The sequence below is a fragment of the Gymnoscopelus microlampas genome (assembly GCF_963454915.1).
Source record: "Gymnoscopelus microlampas genome assembly, chromosome: 6".
Classification (NCBI taxonomy): domain Eukaryota; kingdom Metazoa; phylum Chordata; class Actinopteri; order Myctophiformes; family Myctophidae; genus Gymnoscopelus; species Gymnoscopelus microlampas.
Window position 1 is genome coordinate 53,005,957 of NC_139943.1, and position 22,653 is coordinate 53,028,609.

General features: G+C 41.5%; 1 protein-coding gene across 1 annotated transcript in view; it reads right to left on the minus strand.

The window, feature by feature from the left end:
- The window catches only part of cadps2 (Ca++-dependent secretion activator 2), a 377,866-nt gene that overhangs the window by 121,227 nt on the left and 233,986 nt on the right, over positions 1-22,653 (minus strand). The window contains exons 7-11 of the mRNA XM_084058851.1: positions 22,230-22,341; positions 12,160-12,299; positions 2,873-2,939; positions 1,847-1,955; positions 690-890 (exon numbers count right to left, since the gene is read on the minus strand). Coding sequence (XP_083914977.1) covers positions 690-890; positions 1,847-1,955; positions 2,873-2,939; positions 12,160-12,299; positions 22,230-22,341 — 629 coding nt within the window. The remainder of the gene's footprint in view (positions 1-689; positions 891-1,846; positions 1,956-2,872; positions 2,940-12,159; positions 12,300-22,229; positions 22,342-22,653) is intronic.

Genomic DNA, 22,653 nt, shown 5'->3' on the forward strand with positions numbered 1-22,653 from the left:
ACTAGACTTCACCATATATTGCGGTATGACGGAATAAACTCATACAATGTAACAACGTGTGAGTTCCGTAGTGCAATTCCAATACTGAAAGCTGTGTTGTTTCACCCGGAGAAGTAATTTGCGGATTCGGGCCACGCCCCGAAATACCCGCGTGTCTCATAGAATTATGCATGTTGGTTTGTTTACTGTTGAGTGAGAAAACAATGTTGCACATTAAAGGGGCTACACCATGAATTTAAAAAAATATATATATATATATACTTATTGCCCCCTAATAAGTTTTAAACAGGTTGTAAGCCTAAAAAACATCCAGATATTTTTTCTCAAAATCTGACTGTCTGTCATTCCAAGCTTTTTCAGCTGCAATACCAAAACGTCCTTTTGGGCAGGGGGGGGCTACTGAGCAATTCTGTCTGGCCATCATCAATGCAAAGTCAAGGCAAGTGATGTCACTTGCCTTGCCATTCTGAAATGGCCTGTTCAGACACGCCCATTCTAAAAATCTCTGAAATGAGAATGAATGACTGAATGTTAAAAAAAAATATTTTTTGGGGTACAAGAGACACTGGGGAGCCCAAAAAATACTAAAAACCTAAAAAAAATGAAAATCATGGTGTAGCCCCTTTAAGCTAATCGTCTGACAAATGAAAGGTGGAGCAAAAGATGGAGGAGGAGGGTGGTTTACTTACTGATTGGTGACGTGGGAGTTTGCCCGCCGCCGCGGAAGTTGTTGGTCTTGTTCTGGGACGGGGGCACGGGCTTGTAGGACTGTCCGGTGGCGCGGTACATGGCCTGGACCCACAGCACGCGGTCCTGCTCGTCGTCACTGGCCAACATCACCAGGTCGCCCTCCTTCACGGCGTTGAAGAACACCCGGCCTCCCTGCAGACCTGCCACACACACACACAAGACAGTAAATTGTTGCTGTTGGGTAGAAACCGTGTATCTCCATATTTAATGGGTTAAATGGTTCAGAAAACATAGTGCTCCCCTCTTGTTTTGTTTTTTTCTTACAAATTGAACTCTGCATGTGAGGATGCGTTGCGTTGTGTGTGAAAGAGAGTCATAAAGGATAGGGGTTACGTTACGTACCGGGCTGTGGGTTAGAGTTCTCAAACTCTGCCCGAAACCAGACCCTATACCCGACCCGACGTTTCCGTGCCGGGCCAGGCCAGGCCGAAACGTTATGCTAATCGGTCGGGTCGAGCCGAGCCGAGCCTCGGGTCCCGTAGAAAAGAAAAGAATAGTAATCTATTTCCCCCCAAAAAAGAAACGTCTTGAAACTGCCTCTAGCGGCCGAACGGTAAGGCCGAGGGAAATGGCAGTGGATGTGTTGGATGCAGCTCAAACCTTCCGACCTTCCTAGTCCGTGGTGGCGAAAAACATCAAAGAAATCGTCAAAATTGGACGTTTTCAAGATGGTTTGGCCATTATCTCTGGAAGAGAAGGACTAATCTGCTCAAACTATGGTAATTGTTCGGGTCGGCCGAGAAGGGGCCAGTTAGGGCCGGGACTTAATTTTGCAGGCCCGTTGAGAACTCCTCTGTGGGTCACAGTAGTGTGTGAAGGAGAACAGTGGTGGAAAAAGTACTCAAATGTTTTACTTAAGTAAAAGTATCAATACAGCAATGTAGAAGTACTCTGTTACAAGTAAAAGTCCAGAATTCAAAATTGACTTGAGATGTAGTGGAGTAGAGAAGTAGAAGTGTTGAAAATTGGGAATACTCCAGTAAAGTAAACATGCCTCAAAACTGTACTTACAGTAAGTACAGTACTTCAGTAAATGTACTTGGTTACTTTACACCACTGAAGGAGAGTCATAAGGACTAGGGGTTACGTTACGTACCGGGCTGTGGGTCACAGTAGTCCACTGTATAACCCTCCAGCTGCATCAGTTCCTGAGGCTCAGACTTCTTCTCTCGGTAGCTGCACATGGCGAAGGTGTACTGACTGACCTGAGAGAGAGAGAGAGAGAGAGAGAGAGAGAGAGAGAGAGAGAGCGAGAGAGAGGGGGTCACCACAGGGACTCATGGGAGCTCAAACCTCTCACAACATAGGACAAACAATGAGCATCGTCACTGTCGGTCAGAAACCTCCTATCTCCATTTTCCTGTAAATTAACCCATTGAGACGTGAAGCCGATTCTACATGTCTCCGAAATCTCAACAGTTTTCTGAAAAACGTATGTTTCTATATCAGTGGTGCTCAATCTTTTTCATGTCAAGGACCCCCAAAGTTATATGTATTTGGCCGCAGACCCCCATCAAAATATTTTGTTCCAAGGACCCCCAGAAGCAAAGATTTGAGTTAAAAATGTTCGCTTTAAAAATATCTATATTCACAAGATTTGCACACATTTTCACGATTTTTCAAAAATAGCAGATCTACAAGCTCGTAGCGCGGCACTCGGTGCCGCGCTATGAGCTTGTAGATCTGCTATTTTTGAATAGCCCAAAGTGTAAAATAATGCTTTTTAGCTCAAATCTAAAAATGACACAGTTCCAGGTCTTAATGGGTTAACGGCCTACTTGATCATAGTATGATCAAGTAGGATCAAGTAGTATGATCATCACACTACAGCGTCACACACAAAAGTATCAAAAGTATCAAAAAGATCTACAAGCTCGTAGATCTGATACTTTTTCACGTTTTTGAATTTGAATCCTGAACAGTAACAGTTTTGGACAGTATGAGGTTTCCACCCCGACAGAGACGATATGGTATGACATGTTTTTCCTTCAAAAAGGTGCAGTATACAGTAAGGGACTTTATAAACAAAATACAAATTTAAAAAAAGGTGTTTAAATTGCATTATATGCTGATAGTAAGGTTATAAAGGTGGGTTATATTACAGAGGATGTGAATTTGTTACCTGAACGAGAACAAAATATCGCCTTTTCCAACGTTTCCAAACTCGCTGCCCCAGTGCATAAAGATACCTGGAAAACACAAGCATCAAACACATGAAAACCAGTGGTGTAAAGTAACTAAGTAGTACATGTACTCAAGTACTGCGTTTTCCGGCTCTTGGGCGCCACGCCATAGAAAAAGAAAGGAAAGGGAATGCTCTATAGTCAGTGGTTCCCGAACATTTTAGCTAGAGGCCCAAAAGATACATTTGGTGTCTCCACAGGACCCAAACAAGTGGAAAAAAGCAGATTGGATTTTTTTTTTTTTTTTTTTTTGACCCAAAGACCAAGGAGATATGTTTTTTTTTTGAATATCTAGACTCCCATCCACTTCCTTGTTAACTTAAAACTTCTGTATCTCGGCTCCTGAATACTTTTTTTTTTTAATGAAAAATCTCTGGCAGTGGGCAAACGCGGCCAGAAATAATTCAGGCAGTGAATGAGTTAATGGACATGTTGTAATTTATGATTTGTTTGGATGATTTTTTTTTTTTTATGTTTTGAAAAAAAAAGGTATGTTTTAACCCATTGAGACCTGAAGCCGATTCTACATGTCTCCTAAATCTCAACAGTATTCTGAAAAACGTATGTTTCTATATCAGTGGTGCTCAATCTGTTTCACGTCAAGGACCCCCAAAATTATATGTATTTGGCCGCGGACCCCCATCAAAATATGTTGTTCCAGGGACCCCCCAGAAGCAAAGATTTGAGTTAAAAATGTTCGCTTTGAAAATATATATATTCAAAGATTTGCACACATTTTCACGATTTTTCAAAAATGGCAGATCTACAAGCTCATAGCGCGGCACTCGGTGCCGCGCTATGAGCTTGTAGATCTGCTATTTTTGAATAGCCCAAAGTGTAAAATAATGCTTTTTAGCTCAAATCTAAAAATGACACAGTTCCAGGTCTTAATGGGTTAATGTAGGAAACAGAGAAAAAAATAGATATTTACTTGTGACCCCAAAATGGGTCCCAACCCACTGTTTGGGAAACAGTGGTCTAAGCCAGTGGTTCTCAACCTTTTACATGTCAAGGACCCCCAAATTCATATGTATTTTTTATTGTGTCAGGGACCCCCTGGACTAGAGAAGATTAATGTGAAAATATAAATGTATATTCAAAAGTTTCCAAAAACTAAGTGACACACTGCAAGCTTATAGATCTGCTATTTTTTAAAATAGCCAACATACATGTATAAATGGACAAAGTGGTAAAAATGTTTGTGACGCTATATTAGCTACTTTTGCTGCGGACCCCCTGGAACCCCTCCAAGGACCCCTGGGGGTCCCCCCGGACCCCACTTTGAGAAACCACTGGTCTAATAAAGTGGCCTCTCAATCAATAACATGACACACCTCCTGGTGTGTCCAGGAAGACAGAAGCGTGGGATATGGACAAGTGCAAGTGAGGAAAAAATCAATCAATGCTGAGAGAGACGCGCTTTTAAGCCCCTCTGCTGAATGGCCTTGAAGAAAAGAACTGGGGAGCCAAACGTTATGAATGTGAATGTGGACTGACCCTAAACCCGGGCCCAGGAAATCTGGGCCATTCTACTTGTCCATTGGGGTCTGGGGACCCCCAGGGGTCCTTGAGGGGGTCCCCAGCAAAATGTGTTAATATAGCGTCACAATAATTTTAACCACTTTAACCTTTTTTATACTTTGGGGCTATTCAAAAACAGCAGATCTACAAGCTCATAGCGCGGCACCGAGTGCCGCGCTACGAGCTTGCAGGTCTGCTGTTTTTGAAAAAAACTCTTGAAAATGTGGCCAAATCTTTGAATATATATATATATATTTTTTTTTAAAGCAAACATTTTGCTTCTGGAAAAAAAACATTTTGAGATGGGGGTCCACGGCCAAACATATATAATTTTGGGGCATTTTTGGGGTCACAAGTAAATGTCTTTTTTTCTCTATTTCCTACATTAAAACTTTTTTTTTTTTTTTTCAAAACATAAAAAGAAAATGCAACCAAACAAATCTTTTTTTTCTTTTTTTTACAAAATTACATATAAAATGCCAGGCAAATTATATATAAATATATCTTCATTCTCCTTGACATGAAAAAGTTTGAGAACCACTGCTCCAGGTCAGGGGTCTTCAACGTTTTTCAGCCCAAGGAGGACCCCCTCGCTGAGAGAGAGAGAGAGAGAGAGATGAAGCAGACCCCCCCCCCCCCCCCCCCCCCCCCCCCCCCACACACTACATATTGAATGAAATTGTGCTGCAGATTAAACTTTTTTTCCTAGATTTCAAGTGGCCCTAGCCTTGGGGTCGCGGCGAGACACGTGTGCTTTTAGCTCGGCTATTTTCGGTGTGTGTGCGACGCGACGCCGCGGTACAATTACGAAGTATGAATCAAGCTTACAATTACAGCGGCATTTGTCAGTCCTTTGCCTCGTGGCGACATCACTTGTTCCTTGCATCTCTAAAGCATTTCTTTCTTTTTTTTTTACAACAGTACATCTACTGCTGCTAATGTTAGCTTCTGTTCTTCATATTTAATTACGCTATTCTGCGAGGTGCACTTCAGAAAAAAACAATACAACTTAGACACAGGATGAATAAAAAGCATGTTTGGTTACTCGGAAGACAGCTGGTAAAAAAGAGAAAGATAAACAATTATGACAGTGACTATTATTTGAGCCATTTGTTGGCAAAAAAAAAGGTTTTCCTGGCATGCAAAAAAAGTGCAAAAACAAAAGCTACAGATGTTATATTTACTCATATATCTCCTCTGTCAGGTGGAAACCTCATACGTCCAAAACTGTTACTTTTCAGGATAGCAAATTCAAAAAGAGCTAAAGTAGAGGGTCTACATTTACAAGCTCAAAACGTGTCGCTTCGCGCCATGTTTCAAGCTAGCGGATGGGCCACTTCTGATGCTTTTGAGTGATGCTGTGTAGTATGCTCAAGTAGGGCGTTTTAATTTGCGGGGAAAAAACACAAAACATATAGATGAGAGATAAGAGGTTTCTGCCTGCCAGCAACGATATTACACATCATATATTTGTTTACATTAGCGTACGTGTTCTTGGCCTATCGTGTGTAAGCTATTAACCCATTAAGGCCTGAGGTTCCGATTCTACAAAATGTCTTCTAAATTCTAACAGTTAAAAAAAACAAAACATGTTGCTATGTCAGTGGTTCTCAATCTTTTTCATGTCAAAGACCCCGAAATGTATATGTATTTGGCCGCGGACCCCCCATCTCAAAATATTTTGTTCCAGGGACCCCCAGAAGCAAAGATTTGAGTTAAAATGTTAGCTTTAAAAATATATATATTCAAAGATTTGGACACATTTTCTCGATTTTTCAAAAATAGCAGATCTGCAAGCTCATAGCGCGGCACTCGGTGCCGCGCTATGAGCTTGTATATCTGCTATTTTTGAATAGCCAAAGTGTAAAAGAATGCTTTTTAGCTCAAATCTAAAAATGACACAGTTCCAGGTCTTAATGGGTTAACAAGGAAGAATCTGACGATACACTGTTGTACAAGACAGTAAACATGCGTCTATGTGCCACATGGCTCTATTCAGAGATGAAGGTTGAATGCCAGTTAGTTACACATGAACCAGATGAGATGAGTAATAATCTAGTCCTGAATTCACAGGCCTCTTTACTGCTGTATTAGCAGTGACACATACTCAACAAGAAACTGACACTGACCCCTAGTGGACGTTTGTAACCACTGCATCCGCGGGGAGCACACTCTCCAGAGTCTAGAACTTTCAAGATTTTTCAAAAATAGCAGATCTACAAGCTCATAGCTATTTTTTGAAAAATCGTGGACAAGTTTTGCAAATCTTTGAATGTATATTATATATGTTTTAAAGTGATGGTCACGGGGTCCGCGATGGGTGGTCAAACACATATCATTTTGGGGGTCCTTGACATGGAAAAGTTTGAGAACCAGTGATTATAGCAACTTAAGTTTTTTCAAAAAAACTGTTGGATTTAGAACACATTTTGTAGAATCTCTAGAAGCAAAGATTTGGGTTACAAATGTTTGCTTTAAAAATATATATATTCAAAGATTTGCACAAAAATGTTCATGATTTTTCAAAAAAATAGCAGACCTACAAGCTCATACAAGCTCTACAAGCTAGCATATCTACACGCTCATACTGTAGGCTTGTATATCTGGTATTTTTAAATAGCCAAAGCAATCTAAAATGACGAGATGCGGATTCCCGGATTTGAATGGGTTAAGACATGACGCTAGAATAGGGACGCTAGGGTTCACATGTGGGTTGCGGTCAGGCTGGGCACTGGACTTTTTTGTTGGAGTGGGGGGGGGGCTGACTGGTGGGGGGGAACTGGGGGCGGTGGGCTACAGTCCTAAGTGGCAGCGTTCGTAAAAAAGCAATCACTGTGATGTCCGTCTCTCTCTCTCTATCTCTGCTCTCTTCCGTCAAATGTTCGCCATTTCTTTTACCAAATGTTCACCGATTATGAGCCAGAATATAGGAGGGAGGGACACCAGGGGTTCATGTGGTTAAGATGCTTCTAAAGTACTGACACGACCAGACACGAGACAGAATGGACTCCATTCACCTCACAACATATGGGTCCCCTTCCAGAAGAAAAGGAAAAGGAGAGAGAGGGAGAGGGAGAGGGAGAGAGGTAGAGAGAGGTAGAGAACGAGAGAGAAAGAGAGCGAGAGAGAGAGAGAGAGTCAAAGGCAAAGTGGAGAATAGAGCAGAGGCGCCTTGAACATAGCAGCACACATGCTGCCTTGACAGAGAGGGAACAAAAGGCGAGGAAGAGGAGGATGACAGGAGATGGATGGATGGATAGATGGTGTAAATGAGGAAGGGGAGGAAGAAGGGACAATCTTTTGTTAACTGAGCCCCCAAAAACCCACTTGCTTTAGGGGGGCCGTGAACCACTGAACTAATACACCTCCTCTAGTGTAAGAGAGGCTGAGAGTGACGGACAGGTGGCATGTGTCATTGACCTCAGTGAACGGTGGCGTTGTGGTGGAGTGCTGACTGAGATGGCCGAGTCATTTAACCCATTAAGACCTGAAGCCCATTCTACAAAATGTCTTCTAAATCCCAACAGTTTTCTGAAAAAAACGTATGTTTCTATATCAGTGGTGCTCCAACTTTTTTCATGTCAAGGACCCTCAAAATCATATGTATTTGGCCGCAGACCCCCCCCCCCCCATCTCAAAATATTTTGTTCCAGGGACCAAATATTGGAGTTAAAAAATAAGATTTTTTTCAAAAATAGCAGATCTAAAAGATCGTGCCGCGATATGAGTTTTATTTTTTCTATTATTTTTAAATAGCCAAAGAAATCTAAAATGACACAAATGCGTTCCCGGGTTGAATGGGTTAATGTGTTGTCCTGGGGTTAAGTTATATAGTGATTTTACTTGTATATCTTTTACCGCAATCAAATCAAATGACATCAAGTGATAACGTGAGGATCAGTTGTCCCTGGACTGTACCATAAGTGGCATAGGTACACATCTGAGCATGCAAGCAGTGCACAGTCTTTCATTAAATTCAATGTTGATACGTTTATGTGGACCACGTTGTACAGGTAGCATTCATGATGCTTGGTGAATTATGATATGATGAACAGATTAAACATAGCCGTCTTATTATGCATTGCATGAGTATAGTGTATGAATTATAGATACGCATCAATTTGTGACTAATAAAGACCTGTCCTGTGGCAATCAAAGGACAAGTGCGAGTGACTCCACATACACACCCACACCCACTGTATGCCTACGAGGTGCTTTTATTCACATTTTGAATTTTTCTCAAGTTCAATCAACAACAAACATCCAGAGTATTGTAATGGGTTTGCAACCTTCCTGTTGTTTGTACAAATTAGAAAATTAGCTACAATTCCTCTCGTCTATGTAGATTATTAATTAATTTCACCGAAGCTCAAACAACAATTTTGTTGCGCACAACAAGAAGAGCGGCAGTGGTAATGTTTTTATACTCTCACAGTTAAATGGAAACTCCAGATTTGACAGTGTAATGTAGCGGTAATTGTAAAGAGTAGCTACTGTGTATCATAGATATAGATAAGTAGCTATTATCGTTTGTAAACTGGCGTTGTCTGAGAGCGTGTTGAAATAGCATGAATATGAACTGGTATTTTAGGAAAATGTGCAGTTAACACACACACACACACACACACACACACACACACACACACACACACACACACACACACACACACACACACACACACACACACACACACACACACACACACACACACACACTAAATGAAAGAGGTGCTGATTATGGTGCCAATATAAAAAAAAGACTCAAATCAAATGACTTGCAAACGTTTCAGTCATACACCTTCTTCAGGCAGCTTTTTTCTATTTTTCATGAAAAGAAAAGAATGGTGTGTGTGTGTGTGAGTGTGCCAACTGAGCCTTAATTACCATGGCACTTTTGCACATTACGAGGGCCACTTAGCATTCTCCTTCCACACACACACACACTTTCTCTTCATTGATGCTCCCTCTTTAGTAATTTGTATTAAAGTACAAGGTCCTTCCATTGGCTGAACCAGTGAGAACACACTCTGTCCTCTTTGTCCAAAGTTTGATACACAAGTGTTTTATTAGAGCCGGTTGTGAAGGACTTCTTGCGGTCTTCTTATCATCAATATCAACACACACCGTTGCTGTCGGGGCGCAAACCAGCTGTCTCCGTACTTTTTATTTTCTTTAATAAATCAGTGCTATTGAACACCCTTCACCTCTTGTGTGTGAGGTTTACAAATATTGAACCAATGAAAAGTATTTAAAAGCGCTTCCGACTAAACCTCCTAACTCCATTGGATCCTTCTTGGAATAGGCTCTAAGCACAGCAGCCATATTGGAAAGAAATTGGGCCACTTCTGTACTTCCTTCACAGGTGTCACCAATGATACTAATTAAGGCTCTGTTCCATTCTGGTCAAACAGAGTCAAGGGTGCTGATAGTGTGCATGTTCATGTTGGCTCACTGGAAATACTTGAGAGGGTTCCAAATGGCCCCTTGCGGGTGTGTAACTCTGAGAGTGTACAAATGGACCCGTAAGGGTCCATTTGTCAGAGTTATGGGGGTCCTTGCAATTAAAAGGTTTGAGAACAACTGTGCTACACTTAATGGAACAGAGCCTTCATTAGTATCATTGGTAACACCTGTGAAGGAAGTAAAAAGAGGCCCAATTTCCTTCCAATATGGCTGCTGTGCATAGAGCCTATTGTCGTTCAAACCACCTAACAAACAACTATCTCAAAACTCCACTTGAGCTGGATTTGGGTAAAGTGATGACAATATGAGGACACATTCAAGTATAAAGCCACCATACCAACTTTGATGATGCAGTGTTGTGTTGTTTTAAAAACATGTTGATTTTTTTTATTTTTTTTTTCATTTCCCGAAAAGTTTATATTTTGGACATAGTTGTTTTCTGGCCGACCTTTAATGTTCATCTTTGAAGAAGTATCCACAAGTTATGTGATAATGAGTTCTTGCTGCCCTCTTGTGTCCAGAAAATGAAAAGCTCATTGCTTGTACAGTAGCTATTCTTACTCTTATCATGTTTGGGTTTAATTTGAGTTATTTGTCAACATTTCATAACTTAAACCAAATTTAATTTCATAAAATGATGTAGTAAACTTGCAATAAACAAAAAAATATATATATCGACTCGGATGGAAACCCCATTCAAGAAGGGCATTAATTTAAGAAAAAAAAAGAAAATAGACAGCAACGATATGAAAAAGAACGTTGGTGCTGATCGTTCCAGGGGTTTAATGTGGGCTCTTCACATGTTCAATAAATATCAATGTGACACATGTTTCAGTCTCTAAGTTTTTAATTATTAACTTGTAGTTGCACAACTACTTCAAAATAAATTAAGCCTGTGGCTCTGTATCAGTACCCAACTTCTTCTGTTGAGATCACAGCATGTCCACCCTCTGAGATCTTTAACTCTGAACGCAATTCCGGGATGTTGGCACAATGCATTGTGGGCAAGACCTAGCCTGTTGAGTGTCTAAACTGAAGTAATGGAATTTGGTGGTACCGTTATGTTGAGGCTTCACAGAGCTGTTTACATTCTACATGCATGAAACCCGCATTGTGATTGGTCGAAAAATACTTTTCGGGGTCTACCGTGTGTATGTACTTCCGTAGTATGCACTTCCTGGTTCTCAGAGTGTGGACCAGGGCTCCTTAGGGGGTCTTTTTCTTATTAAAGTTGGTTCCTTCCTTTTCTTAGTGTAAAGCGACTTTGAGTACTTCGAAAAGCGCTGTATAAATCTGAGCTATTAGTATTATTGATATTAATAATAATGATAGTGCCAGATCAGGAGCTCTACCAACAATGAAGTCCCCACCTCAGTGATTCAGGAAGTTCAACACAATCACCACTAGAGGGAGCTGTCATTCTTCAAATGGCTCAGAGTTTGGCAGTGAGGTTCCAGTCAACAGGAGGATGTCTTTCCCAGGTGTTTAGCCCAGGCGGACAGGGTTTTGAGGTACTGTAAGGTTTAGGCATTATTTCTGTGAGGTTAGGTTTACGGCTAGGGTTAGGCATAGTGTTTGTGAGGTTAGGGTTATGGTTAAGTTTAGGCATAGTTTTAGTAAAGTTAAATGTTAGGGTTTAAGTGCAATCAAGGCGAAACACCAAGGGAAGAGGGAGTCCCTCCAGTCAACATCAGACAAGCAGTGTTGCCATGTCTGCTTATTATTATAAGCGACTTTGGCCTTGTTTTTCTGTAAAGTTGCTTGTGAATTTTGGTTGCTAAGTTAAACAACATTAGGAAGCAGAAGCACAAATTAGCATTTGTGCTTCTGCTTCCTAATGTTGTTTAAACCAGTGGTTCTCAAACATTTTGACCCCAACATTTATATGTATTTGTCCGCGGACCCCCATCTGAAAATATTTTGTGCCAGGGACCCCCATACCAGATTTGTGTTGTTCAAATATTTTAAAGATATTCAGAATTGAGAGTTGTGAGATTTGTAGATCGGCTATTTTCAAATAGCTGACACACAGTAGGTGTAAAGCGCTAATCGTCGCTTATTTTGGCTTGTTTTCATTGACCTGGCAACACCGCAGAGGGCAGCGTTTACAGCAACACTCTGACCGTTTAAGCCGTAAAATAGTTATAAGAGTATCTTTTATTCAGGGCTGCCCCACTCTCTGCTACACCGCTGGCACATTGCAGTCTTAAGAGGTAGCCTGGGAGTTGCCGTTCTTTCTTACCCGCTGTGCTTCATGTTGGGGGGCTTGTCCATGCGGACGGCCAGTTTGATCTTCAGCTCGCCGTCCTGGCTGCTCTTGGGGACCACCATCCTGTGGAGCTCCGCCTGCTTGGGGCCGTTGGTGGTGGGGTTCAGGACCACCTGGAGGAAGGAAAGAGAGATGATTATAACCACCTGAATCCTAGTGAATCCCAGAAACATTCCGACAAGATAAGAGGATTTATTCTACAAGCTCACAACGCGGTGCGTTGCAGCACGTTGTGAGCTTGATCCTAGATGACTATTTCTATGCATTTGATGTATTACCTCGTGTTTACCTTGCTTACTGTAAAACACTCTGGATTAACCCATTGAGACCTGAAGCCGATTCTACATGTCTCCTAAATCTCAACAGCATTCTGAAAAACGTATGTTTCTATATCAGTGGTGCTCAATCTTTTTCATGTCAAGGACCCCCACAATTATATGTATTTGGCCGCAGACCCCCATCTAAATATGTTGTTCCAGGGACCCCCAGAAGCAAAGATTTGAGTTAAAAATTTTCGCTTTAAAAATATATTTATTCAAAGATTTGCACACATTTTCACGATTTTTCAAAAATAGCAGATCTACAAGCTCATAGCGCGGCACTCGGTGCCGCGCTATGAGCTTGTATATCTGCTATTTTTGAATAGCCCAAAGTGTAAAATAATGCTTTTTAGCTCAAATCTAAAAATGACACAGTTCCAGGTCTTAATGGGTTAAGAGTGTCTGCTATGCCAAAACTTTTTTTTTTACATATTGTATAGGTTGACTATGCCTATTTTAGATGTCTTTTTATTATAATGTGTTTTTATTGATGTCTCTATGAGAGCTGTAACACCTTAATTTCTCCTGGGGGATGAATAAAGTACCTACCTACCTACCTAACTAAATTGTAAATTGTTAACTCTCTCAGTGCCAATGAAATAAAAAAAATATGTTCATACTGTCAGTGTGCCAGCAAATTTTTTTTTCTTCCCCAAAGTAAAAAAAAGTGCTTAGGAAGCGAGATACAGCCTTTTTCAGTTATAAGTTAAACAAGGAGTGGATGGAGCTGCAAATCTTCAGATAATGATATCTTGGGTTCTGAACATTTTTTAAAACTCGGGATTTTTCGTTCTGGTACTGAGGGCATTCAGAAAAAAACTCGATATATCTCGTTGTGTGGCACTTAGAGAGTTAATGTAAAACATTAAGATTTGGCGGCCCCCCCTGTAGTAACTCTGAGGACCGTGTAGAGAGAAAACAGGAGGGGGGCTTAGTGTAGAGCCTTGGGGGACTCCGGTTAAATAAGCAAGGGATAATGCATGGGGAGGTAGTCATTATTGAAATTTAAAGCCCGACAGGGCAATTAACCACCGAGGCGCAGCCGAGGTGGTTAATCGCCCTGAAGGGCTTTAAATTTCAATAATGACTACCTCCCCATGCATTATCCCGCTTATTACACGGCTACTTAATAAATACATAAATACATTTACCCAAAAGTAACAACAAAACGAAGTATTTCCTTGCTTACGGCAATGAAAGTATTCCATAAGTATTGGGCTGGGCGGACAAGTTCGCCTCGCAAAAACAAATGACGAAATGGAAAAAAACTCGCCCCAAAACACACTCGCCCCCCATTCTATTTACTGCCGATTTGCCTGTAATACCGCCGGATTTGCCCCGGGGCGACTGTGTTTTGGGGCGAGCGTTTTGGTATTCCCCCGTTGTTGTGCCACGATAAACAAGGAAGTGCAGTGGATCAAATAGAATGACTTTTCGGTTATTGCATCGTCTATTTCTCACTTCAAATGTTTTCAAAAACATTCTTGAGAGCAACGTTTAGTTGTAAATGACATTGGTTGTTTCTTTACATGGCTGTCATGTTGGATAAAGCATAAAACCAAGCAGCGCAGTTTGATATGAGCAGGTGTTCTGAGTCTCTGATTACACAGTTTCCTCGTCGGTCTCACCGGTCATTATCATCGGTCATTATCCAGAAATAATGACCGATGACTGACCAATCAGAATCGAGCATTCAACCAAGCCGTGTAATAAGTAATAATAAAGGTCAAAATAAAGGTGTTGTGTAGCACGAATGCTCAAGAGGAATCACAGTACATGTACAGTATGTACAGTAACATGGCTCCTGCTGTTGCTACGAGACAATTGCAAAGCTATTGCCTAGTAGTTTTCTTTTCTTTCTTTTTTTTGGCAAAAAGTTGATTAGAAATGATACATTATACTCTGTGTGTCAATAACATGCTTTCAAACACGGTCAGGAGTGTACAGTACAATCAATATCCCTCTGTTAATAAGATATATAAGACTGTACTTACAGAAGAAGAAAGAAAGACAGAAGCAAAGAAAGACAGACAAAACAAACGGGTCTCATTGATGCCACTAACGTGGCATCACTTAGCCTTAGCGTTAACATCTTAATGCTTTTAACTGTGTTGTGGTAATTGTAACTGTAGCACCAAAGACGTCACCTTAAGGATTAGCCACTTAAACCCTATGGTTGACCTCAGGGCTTTATGCTGTGCTAGTGTCGTTTGTGTTTTTCGCTCTACATTAACCCTTTAAGACCTGAAGCCGATTCTACAAAATGTCTTCTAAATCCCAACAGTTTTCTAAAAAGCGTATGTTTCCACATCAGTGGTTCTCAAACTTTTTCATAATTGCCAAGGACCCCCAAAATTATATTTATTAGGCCGCGGACCCCCATCTCAACATATGTTGTTCCAGGGACCCCCAGAAGCAAAGATTCGAGTTACAAATGTTTGCTTTAAAAAATATATACTGTATATTCAAAGATTTGCACACATTTTCACGATTTTTCAAAAATAGCAGATCTACAAGCTCGTAGCGTGGCACTCGGTGCCGCGATATGAGTCCCAACACCGCTGAAGTGCCCTTGGGCAAGGCACTGAACCCCCCAACTGCTCAGTGGTGTGTGTGTGTGTGTGTGAGAGAGAGAGAGACTGTGTAAATGTGAAGCAGGGCGTTGTTGATAAAGAGCCGTCGGGGTCCTCGCCTGTCGCACACCGTGAACATTTTTTGCCAAATGTTGGCATATACAGTATTACAACATGAACCAGAATAGGGACGACGCCAGCGTTTATTACAGTGGGTTATTAATGTGTGTGGGGTCCAGGGACTGGATGACACACCGCTTCCACTGCTTCACACAGTGATGGTGACATAAGGGTGTGTGTGGCTTGCAATTAACAAGAGACATAAGTGACAAAACACACACATGCTGTCGGGTGGAAGTCTCATACGTCCAAATCTATTCATTTTCAGGATTCAAATAAAAAATCGCACCCTGTGTGAAGGAAGCGGTGCCTTTGATGAGTGGCCTCCTGGTGGCGCTATAATAGGGCGGGGCGGGGCTGCAGCAATTAATGCTCGTCCCTAGTGGTGGTGTAAGTCCACATACCAAATTCGGACTTGGTGGCATGCTGCTAACTGGAGTTATGGCTGTTTGTAGCCCAGCCAATGACAATACAGAGGGGGCGGGGCGTCAGCAATAAAAGCTTGTCCCTATTGGTGGTCGAAGTTCACGTGGTAAATGTGTATTTGGTAGCATGCTGCAAAGTGGACTTATGGCTGTTTAAAGCCCAGCCAATAGGAAGACAGAGGGGGTGGGGCTTGCTACATTTCAGTTCGTCCCTATTGGTGGTCTGAGTCCACGTACCAAATTTGTACTCAGTAGCATGCTGTGAACTGGAGTTACGGCTGTTTAAAGCCCAGCCAATGGGAAGACAGAGGGGGCGGGGATTATGTAATTACAGTTGGTCCCTATTGGTGGTATTAGTTGGACTTGGTGGCATATGCTGCAAACTGGAGTTATAGCTGTTTAAAGCCAGTGGCCTCCTGGTGGCGCTATAATAGGGCGGGGCGGGGCTTCAGCAATCAATGCTCGTCCCTATTGGTGGTTTAAGTCCACACACCAAATTTGGACTTGCTGGCATGCTGCGAACTGGAGTTATAGCTGTGTAAAGCGCTGTTTAAAGCCAGTGGCCTCCTGGTGGCGCTATAATAGGGCGGGGCGGGGCTTCAGCAATCAATGCTCGTCCCAATTGGTGGTGTAAGTCCACATACCAAATTTGGACTTGCTGGCATGCGAACTGGAGTTATAGCTGTGTGAAGCGCTGTTTAAAGCCAGTGGCCTCCTGGTGGCGCTATAATAGGGCGGGGCGGGGCTTCAGCAATCAATGCTCGTCCCTATTGGTGGTGTAAGTCCTCATACCAAATTTGGACTTGCTGGCATGCTGTGAACTGGAGTTATAGCTGTTTAAAGCCCGTGCTCAAACGGACATAACGGACAAACGGACAAACGGACATACGGACATACGGACGGACATAGTCAGGTGTAGAGCGGCTGGCACCGCTAAAAACGCACCTCTGTCATTTTTTTATTTGAGCTAAAAAGCATTATTTTACACTTTGGCTATTCATAAATAGCAGATCTACAAGCTCATAGCGCGGCACCGAGTGCCGCGCTACGAGCTTGTAGATCTGCTATTTATGAAAAATCGTTCTTTGAATATATATATATTTTTAAAGCAAACATTTGTAACTCAAATCTTTGCTTCTGGGGGGTCCCTGGAACTAAATATTTTGAGATGAGGGTCGTGGCCAAATACATATCATTTCGGGGGGTCCTTGACATGAAAAAGTTTGAGAACCACTCATAGAGAAACATACGTTTTTGAGAAAACTGCTAGGATTTAGAAGACATTTGTAGAATCGGCTTCAGGTCTTAATGTGTTAAGGAAAAAAAAAACATAAAATGTTAAAATATGGAGATCAGAGGTTTCTGCCCGACTGCAACGATATGTGCGTCATCAACACACAACCTGCCTGCCAGGGCATGACTATAGCTATTGATGTGTGAGCACACACTCGCCTCGCACCCTCACACACACAGATGCTGACGCTCGCTCACACTTACACACACACACACACACACACACACACACACACACACACACACACACACACACACACACACACACACAGAGCCTCACACACACACTAACACACTGACTCTTGTAAGCGTTTTAATTTTAAAGAGACAAAAACACCCCAGTCTGGCACATGTGATGATGTCACAGCCACAGACGCGTCGCTAGGTCTCTACTAGGTCGGGGGCTTAGCCCCGCAGGCAACGGGCACATGCACGCGCGCGCAGCGCGCGTGCATGTGCCCCTCCTCCCGCGCGCGCGCGAAGCGCGCGCGCGCGATTTTTTCCGCGGATTTCGCGGATTAGGGTGCTTTTTTCCCCGTTTTTTGTTACTTTATTTCGGTTTTAGGGTTAGGGGTAGGGTTAGGTTAGGGTGATAGATATATAATTCCAAAAAAAAAAAAAAACTTTTAATTTTTTAATTTTTCATTTTTTTTTATTGGTGGCTTTGGACAAAACATTGGTGGCTATAGCCACCGAAGCCCACCCCTAACGACGCCACTGCACAGCCACATGGTGTAAGGCGTGTGGAATCAAATGTCAAGTCCCTGTGGTGCCGTCTGTAAGCAGTGGTGGAAAAAAAAGTACTCAAATTCTTTACTTGCGTAAAAGTACCAATACTGCAATATAGAAATACTCTATTGCAAGTAAAAGTACAGAATTAGAAATGTACTTGAGTAAAAGCACAAAAGCATTTGCATCAAAATGTACTTAAAGTACCAAAAGTAAAAGTACTAAAATGTTTGAAAATAGCACATCTACAAGCTCACATCGCGTCGCATCGCAACGCGTTGCAAGCTTGTAGATTTTCAAATAGCCTATGTATAAAATAGGGCTAAAGTGGTTAATGTATGTTTCATAACATCATAATGTATATCTGAAAAGTAACTAAAGGTTTCAAATAATTGTAGTGGAGTAAAAGTACAATATTTGCCTCTGAGATGTAGTGGAGTAGAAGTAAAAGTATTGGAAATTGGAAATACTCAGGTAAAGTACAAATACCTCAACATTTTACCTATGTACTTAGTAAAAGTAGTAAATGTACTTTATACCACTGTCAGTAAGTCACCTTCTCTGTTTGTGAAGTGTTTCCAATTCAAACCTGCCACCATGTGGCAATGTGGCATGTTGTCACATTCATCTGAAAGGTACATTCATAATTTAACCACATGAACCCCTTGCATCCCTGTTGTCAAGCAGTGAAAATATCAGATCTACAAGCTCACAATGGTGAGCTTGTAGATCTGCTGTTTTCACTCGTCCCATGGAGACATCAACGTTCTCTTTTGGGTGTCTTATTGGACCATTCGGCCAGTGTTTGACCAGTTTTTATCGTATAGTGTGTTGATTAGTCGATAAGTCGCTTTGGATAAAAGCGTCAGCTAAATGACTGTAATGATTATTACTCTTGCTGCAGTAATGGTCTGTTTTCATTTATTTTTTATAGGTATTAACCCATTGAGACCTGAAGGCGATTCTACATGTCTCCTAAATCTCAACAGTATTCTTAAAAACGTATGTTTCTATATCAGTGATGCTCAAACTTTTTCATGTCAAGGGCCCCCAAAATTATATGTATTTGACCGCAGACCCCCATCAAAATATTTTGTTACAGGGACCCCCAGAAACAAAGATTTGAGTTAAAAATGTTCGCTTTAAAAATATATATATTTCAAATATTTGCACACATTTTCACGATTTTTCAAAAATAGCAGATCTACAAGCTCATAGCGCGGCACTCGGTGCCGCGCTATGAGCTTGTATATCTGCTATTTTTGAATAGCCAAAGTGTAAAATAATGCTTTTTAGCTCAAATCTAAAAATGACACCGTTCCAGGTCTCAATGGGTTAAACAGGTCTTAAAAGTCCTTCAATTGTCATTTTACAGCTATCTCAAAAAATCATATGGGGACCCTGCTTGGGGTCCTGACCCACAGGTTGAGAACCACTGAGATGACTGACCTCACAGGCTAGCCACACCAAGTCCAAGACCCAACTCCGTTCCAGATGATTTGATTGTTTTTCTTTGCTTTTTCTATTTCACCCTTCTCAGAGTCAGCATATTGCTGAGAAAAATAGAAAGTAAATCATCACTCTGCTAGTTTAGGGTGTATTGTCAAATATCTTGGTGACATTTGATCAAACACTGAGCAAAAAAGAAACTGTTAAAATGTATAGCTCGGTCACACTCCTGATATGTTTTATGCCCAATCTGATGCAGATAAAAAACTAAAACCAAACAGATTTGGAAAAAAAATCATAAAAGGCAGAAAATCTACAGGTATCTGGTCACAGTGATGGTGGCTTGTTCAGACCGAAGCCATGTTTGATGTTTTCCTGCTATCCTAGTTTCTTTGATGCACTACATTGTTTTTCTTTGCACTTTATATATATGGCCAAAATAAGACTTATGGTTAAAAGGTTTGAGGCCAAAATGTAAAGTTTGTGGTTATAGTGCCGCCATCGGTAGACTTTTTTATTTGTCTTGAGTAGTGGGTGAGATTTCCAACTTTCCAATCTGCCAAGTATGGTAACTGTTGTGGGTCTGAAACACACAGACAGACAGACAGACACACACACACACACACACACACACACACACACACACACACACACACACACACACACACACACACACACACACACACACACACACACACACACACACACACACACACACACACACGCACACACACACACAACAACAACCCATGCGCGGTCAGTGCTTGGCAACCACATAATAACTGTTAGTTGGTGGATAACAAATCATTTCTGGAGTGTGTTTTGTGTCACGTTGCTGTCGGCGGTGACGCTGATGTCCTTCTGCTGTCCCGTCTCATCAGAGTCACCCTGACAATATGTCTGAATCACCGTCCAGACGCTTGCCTGCCTGTCCGTCACTCGCTGGGAAGGCGTATTATCCCATTCAAACCGGGAGCGCATCTGTGTAACCACTTTAAATAGCAGATCTACAAGCTCATAGCGCGGCACCAAGTGCCGCGCTATGAGCTTGTAGATCTGCTATTTTCGCAACATTGTGAAAATGTGTGCACATCTTTGAATATATTTAATCTTTGCTTCTGGGGGGGGGTCCCTGGAACAACATATTTTGAGATGGGGGTCCGTGGCCAAGTGGTCCTTGACATGAAAAAGTCAATGATTAGCAACATACATTTTTTCAAAAAACTGTTAGGATTTAAAAGACATTTGTACAATCCCCAGAAGGAAAGGTTTCAGTTACAAATGTTTACTTACTTACTGTAAAAAAATATATATATATTCAAAGATTTTCACATAGTTTCATGATTTTTCAAAAAATAACAGATCTACAAGATCATAGCAAGGCACTTGGTGCCGTGCTATGAGCTTGTAGTATATCTGCTATTTTTGAATAGCCCAAAGTATAAGATAACGGTTAAAGTGGTTAAAATCTAAGATGGCAGATGCTTTCTCGGTCTTAATGGGTTATCACCACTTTCGGCCCTGAAACCTTTTATGTGTCCAAAGCCGTTCGTTTTCAGGAAATGGGGGAAAAAAAGAGTACCTTTGTTCACAATGTTCCAATGTACTGTAGTTAAGTATTTTAGTCACAAGGAAAAAAACATTTTTGAATAAAAAACAATCCGGTCTCCAAGCTCTGATCTGCAGCTTTTAGCCAATTTTGCTTGACAATCTTGTTCAACTTTTGTCTGTCGGGACATGAGGTTTCCACCTGACAGAGACGATGTAGAACCTAAGGCAGGGGTCTTCAACGTTTTCAGGCCAAGGACCCCCTATAACTGAGAGAGAGATGAAGCAGGGACCCCCACTATATATTACATAAAATTGTGTTGCAGATTAAAACGTTTCATAGATGTTGGATTCATATTAATGTGTATTTTCAGACATTTAGTGACTTAAACCACCAATACTTAGTAAACTTTCACTCTGTACTTGGTCTGCTCTTTTTTGCGAGGCGTTGTGAGCTTGTAAATCGGCTATTTTCGGGAAAGAGGGGAAAAAAGTTGTCCTTAGAATAGGGATGCTAGGGTTCAAGTGGTTAATGTAAACGACAATGACACAGAGATTTGGCAGACCCCCTGTAGCAACTCTGAGGACCCCTTAGGGGTCCCGGACCCCCTGTTGAAGACCTCTGACCTCAGGTTTGCACAAAGCTCCATTACAAAGTAAAGTAAAGCACGCTAGTGGTGGAAGCAGAGAATAGAGGGGTAAGCAGTCAGATACAGAGACTACAGTCCACCTCATCAGTGGTGTGTGTGTGTGTGTGTGTGTGTGTGTGTTTGGGTTTATTGTTTTTTTGTGTCTCACGGGAGAGATACGATCTGTTGCAGTGACAGAGGAGCAACAAGGGAGAAATAACAGGAGAAAGAGAGATATAGGGCTCACCGGCAACCAATAAAAAAGTCACGGTTGAGCTAAGCAATGATCACATTTGACCGTGGTTGGTGTTGTCACTTGGGACGGACGTCAATGGAGACGGAGTGAGCTTAAATGGTTGTTTTTAACTCAATAGCGGTACATCCAATTACAGTGTAAAGTAGGTAAAACTGAAGAGATAAAGAAACGTGTTGTAACCATGCAGTGGCCAGTGGTGGAAAAGGTACTCACAATTTTTACTCAAGTAAAAGTATCAATACGGCCATGTAGAAATACAAGTAAAAGTACGGAATTCAAAACGTACTTAAGTAAAAGTACAGAAGTATTGGCATCAAAATGTACTTAACCCATTAAGACCTGGAACGCATCTGTATCATTTTAAGATGTCTTTGGCTATTCAAAAAAAGCAGATATATAAGCTCATGGCATGGCACCGAGTGCCATGCTATGAGATTGTAGATCTGCTATTTTTGAAAAATCTTGATTTTTTTTTCCAAATATTTGTATATATAAATATTTGTTAAAGCGTAAGGATTTAGAATACATTTTTAGAATCGGCCTCAGGTCTTAAAGTACCAAAAGTAGAAAGTGCTCATTATGCAGAATGTCCCATTTCACAAGTTTCCACATCAAATCTTTTGAAAATGTGAGCAAGTGTGTCTTTTTCCACCACCGCGTGTGAGTGTGTGTGCGTGCGTGCGTGTGTGTGTCTCTCTCACCCTGCCCAGCTCCTTGTCTTCCAGGGCCAGGACCCCCGTGCTCTCAGTGAACAGCTTCACTTTGACGATGGGCAGTGGGTGAGTGGTGGTGAAGTCCCCCTGGGTACCCCATCTGGGAAGAAAGAGAGAGACACACAATGTTCTGCTTTAATACAGACTGACAGCTAACTGCTAGGCCCAGCGTTCATCACATACCCATGCTGTCAGGGTGGAAACCTTGGATGTCCAAAACCTGCTATACTTTCCAGGAAATGAAAAAAAGAAGAGAGAACTTGTGTTCCAATGGATCCAATGCAGTTATTATTATTTAGTCACAGCTCCTGCTGTTTAACCCTTTAAGACCTGAGGCCGCGTCTAAAAAAATATCAAAATCCTAACAATTTTTCGGAAAAAAATATAAAAAAATAATTTTCACGATTTTTCA